The 9858-nt window shown below is 47.0% G+C and overlaps 1 protein-coding gene across 1 annotated transcript; it reads right to left on the bottom strand.

Moving 5' to 3' along the window:
- Positions 1–262: 262 nt before the first annotated feature.
- On the bottom strand, positions 263–6129 carry ube2m (ubiquitin conjugating enzyme E2 M). The gene is made up of 6 exons (XM_046835276.1): positions 5894–6129; positions 3315–3409; positions 2005–2043; positions 1722–1825; positions 1532–1595; positions 263–1114 (listed from the first exon to the last, which is right to left on the bottom strand). Exons 1-6 carry the CDS (start codon positions 6006–6008, stop codon positions 974–976), a joined length of 558 nt encoding a protein of 185 aa, XP_046691232.1. The 5' UTR covers positions 6009–6129; the 3' UTR covers positions 263–973.
- Positions 6130–9858: the final 3729 nt, after the last annotated feature.

Below are 9858 nucleotides of genomic sequence, written 5' to 3'. Positions count from 1 at the left end.
TATATTTAATTTGATATAATGTAGAATACACAAATTATAAGATCAGATTTATACACCTCAATAAAGAGAAATAATTAAATGTAAGTTGTATTATAATAATCAGCATATTTAGCTGTTAGTTAGAGCTACAGCTAGCATCATGACACACACACACACACACACACACAGAAAACGTAGATAGTCCAAACCTAACAGAAGTAAATACTTGATCTGCTCGGTGTGTGTGTGTGTGTGAGAGAGAGAGAGAGAAATGGTGTATATATGTATTATATAAGCATTCAAGTCCATATTTTATTTAACATAATTCATATTGCAGTCATTGTGAACAGCTGGGATTTCAATATACACAAGAGGATTGTAAGATTTCTGTCACCCGAACAAACTCAGACCCTCTTCACAAAAACTAGATACCCCCTCCCCTACTTGCCCACCCATGCCACCCCTGTCACGGCCACCCCTTGCCTGCCCACGAACCCCACCCCCACCCCCTTCAACAGGTACACATGGAGAAAACCTAAAGAATAACGTATGACCTCCCATTCTGTCAGTCACTCTCATCCTGCACTCAGTCAGTCCGTCCGTCTGTCAATTCGCCATGGACACGTGTGTGTGTGTGTGTGTGTGTGTGTGTGTAGGGATTAATGTGTATTGTATGAGCTCGAATATGTTTTCTCTGAGCTCTGAACTATTCATTGGTCAGGGATGAAAGGGAGGAAGGGAGTGATGCCACCACCTCTCCTCATGGACAAGACTGTGTGTGTGTGTGTGTGTGTGTGTGTGTGTGTGTGTGTGTGAGAGAAAGAGAGAGAGACAACAATAACCAAACAACAGCAGTGTTTCACTGCTACTCAATTCTCTGCGCAAACATTACTGACTGATCGAACCTTCGGTCTAAGCCCCTCCCCTATCCCCCATCCCGGTCAGAGCGTCAGTCAGCGTTTCGGTGTGTAAACGATGAATGTCGGTCTGGTTATTATTTGAGACACCGCTCGAAGTAGGTTGCTCCGACGTAGCCTCCACGTAGCGAACGCTGTACGTTCTGCTCGAAAAGCCGTCGGTTCGACTGCAGCACCTCCGCCGCCTCCTTATTCAGAGGATCCTCAGGGTTCGGCTCCTGCAGGAACACCGGAAGAACATACACGTGCAAATCAGACTCCTGAAAGAAGTAAACCCTCACACCAAGGCCTGGAGGGTCTATCATGACTTTCATTTATTGTACATGTTCATGTTCTTCTGTTATGACTTCTACATCTATTCCATAAAAGTAAAAAAAAAAAAAGGAGAGGTGAAGAAGGGGGTGGGAGAAGGTCTAGGAGAAGAAGAAGGAGAGGACAGGAGAGAGATAGAAAAGAGAGGAAGAAGGAGAGAAAGAAGAAGTATTGAAATTAGTATAAATAAGTAAAGAAGGCAAATGAATGAAGGAGGAGGAGGAACAGAGAATGAGCAGAGATAATAAAGAGCAAGCGGAAAGAAGAAATATATTTTAATTGACTAACACCCCCTCCCCCAAAGAATGGTATGATCCACTTACTAAGAACAGGTACTGTAGTCCATATATGATGGAATTAATCGTCAGCACAGGCTTCCAGTCTTCTCTACAACACACACACACACACACTTCAGAGTATGTCCTGTTACAGTGTAGACTGGTGGTGATTTAGTTCTCACACACACACACACACACACACACACACACACACACACACACAAATGAAAAGTACCTCAGTATGTTTAAACACACGTTTCCCTCTAGGTCGATGTTTGGGTGATACACCATCGTTTCACACTTTACTTTGGGAGGATCATGAGGGTAACCCTGTCCTACCTGTCAAGTGCGAACACACACACACACACACACACACACACACACACACACACACACACACAAGAAAACACATTTACACAACATGTATAAACACACAGTTGCTGCACACTTGTGATAACAGCATCCTTCTGTGTGTGTGTGTGTGTGTGTGTGTGTGTGTGTGTGTGTATTTTACTTACTTTAAAGCTAAAGACAAACTTTCCCCCTTTATAGAAGCCCTGAAAAATAAACACAATGAACAAAACTCAATAAAGTTCAGCGAGATCAGTGTTAAAATCAGTGTCAAAGTGTGAGATCAGAATATGTGGGAAATCAGACAGAATACATCAAATTCAAAGTGAAAAGTGGTGTGTGTGAGAGTGTGAGTGAGTAAGTGAGATTGGACAGAGAGCAGTGTGTGTGTGTGTGTGTGAGATCGGACAGAGAGCAGTGTGTGTGTGTGTATATTCGTGTGAGATCAGACAGAGAGAGAAGTGTGTGTGAGTGAGAGATCGGTGTGTATGTTTGTATGTAAGATCGGACATAGAGCAGTGTGTGTGTGTGTGTGTGTGTGTGTGTGTGTGTGTGTGAGATTGGACAGAGAGCAGTGTGTGTGTGTGAGAGATCGGACAGAGAGCAGTGTGTGTGTGTGTGTGAGAGAGATCAGACAGAGAGCAGTGTGTGTGTGTGAGAGATCGGACAGAGAGCAGTGTGTGAGAGAGATCAGACAGAGAGCAGTGTGTGTGTGTGTGTGAGAGAGATCAGACAGAGAGCAGTGTGTGTGTGTGTGTGAGAGAGAGATCAGACAGAGAGCAGTGTGTGTGTGTGAGAGAGAGAGATCAGACAGAGCAGTGTGTGTGTGTGAGAGAGAGAGATCAGACAGAGAGCAGTGTGTGTGTGTGTGAGAGATCGGACAGAGAGCAGTGTGTGTGTGTGTGTGTGTGTGTGAGAGATCGGACAGAGAGCAGTGTGTGTGAGAGATCAGACAGAGAGCAGTGTGTGTGTGTGAGAGATCGGACAGAGAGCAGTGTGTGTGTGTGATAGTGTGTGTATGTTTGTAAATGAGATTGGACAGAGAGCAGTGTGTGTGTGTGTGAGAGAGAGATCAGATAAAGAGCAGTGTGTGTGTGTGAGAGAGATCGGACAGAGAGCAGCGTGTGTGTGATAGTGTGTGTATGTTTGTAAATGAGATTGGACAGAGCAGTGTGTGTGTTGCTTTGTTGAGACAATATTCATTGTTAAAAGCACTATACAAATAAAAATTAATTGTGTGTGTGTGTGAGATCGGACAGAGAGCAGTGTGTGTGTGTTTGTGAGAGATTGGACAGAGCAGTGTGTGTATGTGAGATCAGACAGAGGGCAGTGTGTGTGTGTTTGTGAGAGATTGGACAGAGCAGTGTGTGTGTGTGCGAGATCGGACAGAGAGCAGTGTGTGTGCGCGCGGGTGTGTGTGAGATCGGACAGAGAGCAGTAATACATATAATACAGATGTGTAAAACAGCTGTGAGACCTCGTCTGGTGAAATGATGAGTTTAAAGTTGAGTAGATCATCCTGATCAGGGAAAACGATCTCACACGTCTTTGGGAGATTCAGCTCATTAATGTCTGAAAGAAGAGAGAGAGAGAGAGAGACAGGAGAGAGAGAGAGAGAGAGAGACAGAGAGAGAGAGAGAGAGAGAGGGAGAGAGAGAGAGAGAGACAGGGGAGAGAGAGAGAGAGAGAGAGAGAGACAGGGGAGAGAGAGAGAGAGAGAGAGAGAGAGAGAGAGAGACAGGAGAGAGAGAGAGAGGGAGAGAGAGAGAGAGAGAGAGGGAGAGAGAGAGAGAGAGAGAGAGAGAGAGAGAGACAGGGGAGAGAGAGAGAGAGAGAGAGAGAGAGAGAGAGACAGGGGAGAGAGAGAGAGAGAGACAGGGGAGAGAGAGAGAGAGAGGGGAGAGAGAGAGAGAGAGAGAGAGAGAGAGAGAGAGAGAGAGAGAGAGAGAGAGAGAGGGAGAGAGAGAGAGAGAGAGAGAGAGGAGAGAGAGAGACAGGAGAGAGAGAGAGAGAGAGAGAGAGAGAGACAGGGGAGAGAGAGAGAGAGAGAGAGAGAGAGAGAGAGAGAGAGAGAGATTTTATCATCATCAAAATACTAAGTGAAATTGGCCACACACACACACACACACACACACACACACACACACACACACACACACACACACACACACACACACACACACACAACCTGAGTGACCTGAAACAGTCTGATAGGTTAGTAGTGGTGATGTAATGGTTTTCGGAGCCTCTGATTGGTTGGTGGTGATCAGTAGGAGGTTATTAGGAGTATCCCTGTGGCTTTTACCAAACAACTCAACAAACCATGAACATTTGTATAATATAAAGATCTGGAGAGCACAGACACGGTGGTGTTCAGCGACACACTTTTTGATCTGAAATGTTTCTCTGAACCCTAAAGGAACAGAGGAACCTAAAGGAGATATCAGGTACTACAGTCAGTGCAGCCTCCATTTAAGTCACCATGAACTGAACTTCAGAGACACGAAGGAGGAGCCACACCATACACATATACTCTCCAAGTGTGTTCACACCTGGGGACAGAAGTGTGTGTGTTTCCTAACTCTGAACAGAACTCAATCGATCTGCTGATCCAGGGTTCAGTGTGTTTCTCAAATATCCCTACATTATACACAATTATCTTCATCTCTCTCTCAAACACAGTAGAGTACAGAGAGGGTGTACAACACGCTGTGGTGGAGCTCAGGGTTAGAGATGGAGAGGAACACGCTGTGGTGGAGCTCAGGGTTAGAGATGGAGAGGAACACGCTGTGGTGGAGCTCAGGGTTTGAGATGGAGAGGAACGCGCTGTGGTGGAGCTCAGGGTTTGAGATGGAGAGGAACACGCTGTGGTGGAGCTCAGGGTTAGAGATGGAGAGGAACACGCTGTGGTGGAGCTCAGGGTTAGAGATGGAGAGGAACACGCTGTGGTGGAGCTCAGGGTTTGAGATGGAGAGGAACGCGCTGTGGTGGAGCTCAGGGTTTGAGATGGAGAGGAACGCTCTGTGGTGGAGCTCAGGGTTAGAGATGGAGAGGAACACGCTGTGGTGGAGCTCGGGTTTGAGATGGAGAGGAACGCGCTGTGGTGGAGCTCAGGGTTTGAGATGGAGAGGAACGCGCTGTGGTGGAGCTCAGGGTTTGAGATGGAGAGGAACGCGCTGTGGTGGAGCTCAGGGTTTGAGATGGAGAGGAACGCGCTGTGGTGGAGCTCAGGGTTTGAGATGGAGAGGAACGCGCTGTGGTGGAGCTCAGGGTTTGAGATGGAGAGGAACGCTGTGGTGGAGCTCAGGGTTTGAGATGGAGAGGAGCAGCTGTGGTGGAGCTCAGGGTTTGAGATGGAGAGGAGCGCTGTGGTGGAGCTCAGGGTTTGAGATGGAGAGGAACGCGCTGTGGTGGAGCTCAGGGTTTGAGATGGAGATGATCTGTATAAACCCTGAAATCTCCTGGAACTGAAAATAAAAGTAAAGCCTGATCCTAGTCCTTCACTTACACACAGTAACTCTCAATGTTCGAGAGAAGAACACGCTTCTGGGGCGCAGTGTGACGAACAGAAGATGTGAGATCTCAGAACACTTCACACTGTGCTGATAAACTCTGTAAGAACATCAGTGTCTCCTGTCAGGAAATGATCGAGCCGGTTAGCATGTTAGCATAGCACAGCTCCGTGTTCCTATAAACAGATCTTTTCATTTACACTTAGTTTCTACATGTTCCACACCACAGCGTTACAGAACCACCGCATGTCCGAACCCCCCCGAGCCGAGCCGAGCCGAGCCGAACTGTACTGATTAGCCGGGATCAGTGCTAACGGCTAGTGTTAGTCAGTGAGCTAGCTGCGCCTGCGCGGTATCGGTTCGGTTCGGTAAGAATATCGTGATAAAGACAGTAGAGCTGTAGGACACTGGAGTTCTAACCGAGAGCCGGTGTGTGTGTGTGGTGTTCCGGGTCTGTCCCGGGAGAAAGAGATAAACCCCTGCACGTACACCGGGACGGGGGTCTGGGAGAGAGTTAGCGGGGTTGTTGCTAACTCTACCGTACCTTTCTGTATCCGCAGCTGGGCCGCGCTGGCTTTCTTTCCCCCGGCCCCGGTCCTGTTTCCCCCCGCAGACTCCTCATCCTTCTTCTGCTGCTTCAGAGAGAACAGTTTAATCATGGCTCTCTCTCTCTCTCTCTCTCTCTCTCTCTTTGTGTGTGTGTGTGTGTGTGTGTGTGTGAGTGTGTGTTCTCCTCACAACACCAAGCTAATGCTAATGCTAACCCCCTCTCTCTCACTCACTCACTCTCTTACTGTGTGTGTGTAGGTGTATGAGAGAGTGTGTTCTCACAACACCGAGCCAATGCTAATGCTAACGCACTCACTCACTCTCAGCGAGTGTGTGTGTGTGTGTGTGTGTGTGGCTGTAGTGTGACGTTGCAGTGCTGTGACACACTCCGAGTCTCTGACTGTTTCTGCGTATTCCTATGTGGTAGACTGTCTATCTATCAGTCTTTCTACCTGTCTGTCTATTGATCTTTTTATCTGTTTGTCTGCCTGTCCAGCTCTCAGCCAGTCTGTCTCTCTGTCTATCTCTTAGTCAGTCTGTCTCTCTCTCTCTGTCAGTCTGTCTCTCTGTCTATCTCTCAGTCAGTCTGTCTCTCTCTCTCTGTCAGTCTGTCTCTCTGTCTATCTCTCAGTCAGTCTGTCTCTCTCTGTCAGTCTGTCTCTCTGTCTATCTCTCAGTCAGTCTGTCTCTCTCTGTCAGTCTGTCTCTCTGTCTATCTCTCAGTCAGTCTGTCTCTCTCTGTCAGTCTGTCTCTCTGTCCATCTCTCTGTCCATCTCTCAGTCAGTCTGTCTCTCTGTCCATCTCTTAGTCAGTCTGTCTTACTGGCAGTATGTCTCACTGTCTTATCTCTCAGTCAGTCTGTCTCACTGTCTAGTTCTCGGTCAGTCCGCTCTCTGTCCATCTCTCTGTCTATCTTTCTGTCGGTCTGTCTCTCTGTCTATCTCTCAGTCAGTCTGTCTCACTGTATATCTTTCAGTCAGTCTGTCTCACTGTCTATCTCTGTCAGTCGGTCTCTCTGTCTCTCTCTCAGTCAGTCTGTCTCACTGTCTAGCTCTTGGTCAGTCTGTCTCTCTGTCTATCTTTCTGTCAGTCTGTCTCTCTGTCTATCTCTCAGTCAGTCTGTCTCTCTGTCTATCTCTCAGTCAGTCTGTCTCACTGTCTAGCTCTCGGTCAGTCCGTCTCTCTGTCAGTCTTTCTCTCTGTCCATCTCTCTGTCAATCTTTCTGTCAGTCTGTCTCTCTGTCTATCTCTCAGTCAGTCTGTCTCACTGTATATCTTTCAGTCAGTCTGTCTCACTGTCCATCTCTGTCAGTCTGTCTCTGTCTATCTCTGTCTGTCTCTCTCTCTCTGTCAGTCTGTCTCTCTGTCTATCTCTCAGTCAGTCTGTCTCTCTCTCTCTGTCAGTCTGTCTCTCTGTCTATCTCTCAGTCAGTCTGTCTCTCTCTGTCAGTCTGTCTCTCTGTCTATCTCTCAGTCAGTCTGTCTCTCTCTGTCAGTCTGTCTCTCTGTCTATCTCTCAGTCAGTCTGTCTCTCTCTGTCAGTCTGTCTCTCTGTCCATCTCTGTCCATCTCTCAGTCAGTCTGTCTCTCTGTCCATCTCTTAGTCAGTCTGTCTTACTGGCAGTATGTCTCACTGTCTTATCTCTCAGTCAGTCTGTCTCACTGTCTAGTTCTCGGTCAGTCCGCTCTCTGTCCATCTCTCTGTCTATCTTTCTGTCGGTCTGTCTCTCTGTCTATCTCTCAGTCAGTCTGTCTCACTGTATATCTTTCAGTCAGTCTGTCTCACTGTCTATCTCTGTCAGTCGGTCTCTCTGTCTCTCTCTCAGTCAGTCTGTCTCACTGTCTAGCTCTTGGTCAGTCTGTCTCTCTGTCTATCTTTCTGTCAGTCGGTCTCTCTGTCTATCTCAGTCAGTCTGTCTCTCTGTCTATCTCTCAGTCAGTCTGTCTCACTGTCTAGCTCTCGGTCAGTCCGTCTCTCTGTCAGTCTTTCTCTCTGTCCATCTCTCTGTCAATCTTTCTGTCAGTCTGTCTCTCTGTCTATCTCTCAGTCAGTCTGTCTCACTGTATATCTTTCAGTCAGTCTGTCTCACTGTCCATCTCTGTCAGTCTGTCTCTGTCTATCTCTGTCTCTCTCTCTCTGTCAGTCTGTCTCTCTGTCTATCTCTCAGTCAGTCTGTCTCTCTCTCTGTCAGTCTGTCTCTCTGTCTATCTCTCAGTCAGTCTGTCTCTCTCTGTCAGTCTGTCTCTCTGTCTATCTCTCAGTCAGTCTGTCTCTCTCTGTCAGTCTGTCTCTCGGTCTATCTCTCAGTCAGTCTGTCTCTCTCTGTCAGTCTGTCTCTCTGTCCATCTCTCTGTCCATCTCTCAGTCAGTCTGTCTCTCTGTCCATCTCTTAGTCAGTCTGTCTTACTGGCAGTATGTCTCACTGTCTTATCTCTCAGTCAGTCTGTCTCACTGTCTAGTTCTCGGTCAGTCCGTCTCTCTGTCCATCTCTCTGTCTATCTTTCTGTCGGTCTGTCTCTCTGTCTATCTCTCAGTCAGTCTGTCTCACTGTATATCTTTCAGTCAGTCTGTCTCACTGTCTATCTCTGTCAGTCGGTCTCTGTCTCTCTCTCAGTCAGTCTGTCTCACTGTCTAGCTCTTGGTCAGTCTGTCTCTCTGTCTATCTTTCTGTCAGTCGGTCTCTCTGTCTATCTCTCAGTCAGTCTGTCTCTCTGTCTATCTCTCAGTCAGTCTGTCTCACTGTCTAGCTCTCGGTCAGTCCGTCTCTCTGTCAGTCTTTCTCTCTGTCAATCTTTCTGTCAGTCTGTCTCTCTGTCTATCTCTCAGTCAGTCTGTCTCACTGTATATCTTTCAGTCAGTCTGTCTCACTGTCCATCTCTGTCAGTCTGTCTCTGTCTATCTCTGTCAGTCGGTCTCTCTGTCTATCTCTCAGTCAGTCTGTCTCACTGTCTAGCTCTCGGTCAGTCTGTCTCTCTGTCCATCTCTCTGTCAGTCTGTCTCACTGTCTATCTCTCTGTCCGGCTTTCTCTCTGTCCATCTCTCTGTCTATCTTTCTGTCAGTCGGTCTCTCTGTCTATCTCTCAGTCAGTCTGTCTCTGTCTATCTCTCAGTCAGTCTGTCTCTGTCTATCTCTGTCAGTCTGTCTTTCTGACTCTCTCAGCCAGTCTGTCTCTTTGTCTATCTCTGTCAGTCTGTCTCATTGTATATCTTTCAGTCAGTTGGTCTCATTGTCCATCTCTGTCAGTCTGTCTCTCTGTTTATCTCTTAGTCAGTCTGTCTCTCTGGGGGGTGGGGGTGTTGGTCAGTCTTTTCCAGACTGTAGATATTTGTACAGGGTCCCACTACCAGTTCTGAGCTGATAGCTGCTGGATCTCCTGATTGTGAAGAGATCTGGTGGTGTCCAGTAATGACATCAACAATTGATCTTTCTATCACTAAAAACACATTTTCTACAGCTTCACGTGTCTCTGGACTCTGCACTGTGCTAAATATATGGAGAATGGAGAACTTAGTTAAGTCTCATGTCCTCTCCCATCACACACACCAGATGGATGGAGTATGTCTTGTAGAGTGCATGATATAAACTATTTCACTGAAAGTGTCTGCTCAGGTTAAATGTTGCCTACAGCAGATCTTCCTTCAGAGAGCAGAGGTTTTAATAACAATAATAATAATTATGGGTAAAATGCGTGTCTCAGTTACCAGAGAGATTTTACAGTTAAATGATAAGTGATGCAATTCAGATAAAATATTTCTAATCAAATTCGCTTTTTCCATCAACCGGATATGACGCACAATCAAAATGGCGGCAGTTTGTCAAATTCTAGCTTGTTCATTCTGGACTAGGTCTAGAAGACTTGCCCCCACGTGCACGCGCACGCTCTGACGTCATCATCGTTTTCCTTTCACTTTTGCGTGTTGGAAGGAGGGGGAGGGGCCATACCACGAAATGTACATT

The sequence above is a fragment of the Silurus meridionalis genome, chromosome 22, assembly GCF_014805685.1.
Source record: "Silurus meridionalis isolate SWU-2019-XX chromosome 22, ASM1480568v1, whole genome shotgun sequence".
Lineage (NCBI taxonomy): Eukaryota > Metazoa > Chordata > Actinopteri > Siluriformes > Siluridae > Silurus > Silurus meridionalis.
Note: the sequence above shows the minus strand (reverse complement) of the source record. Positions and strands in the feature narration are given on the sequence as shown.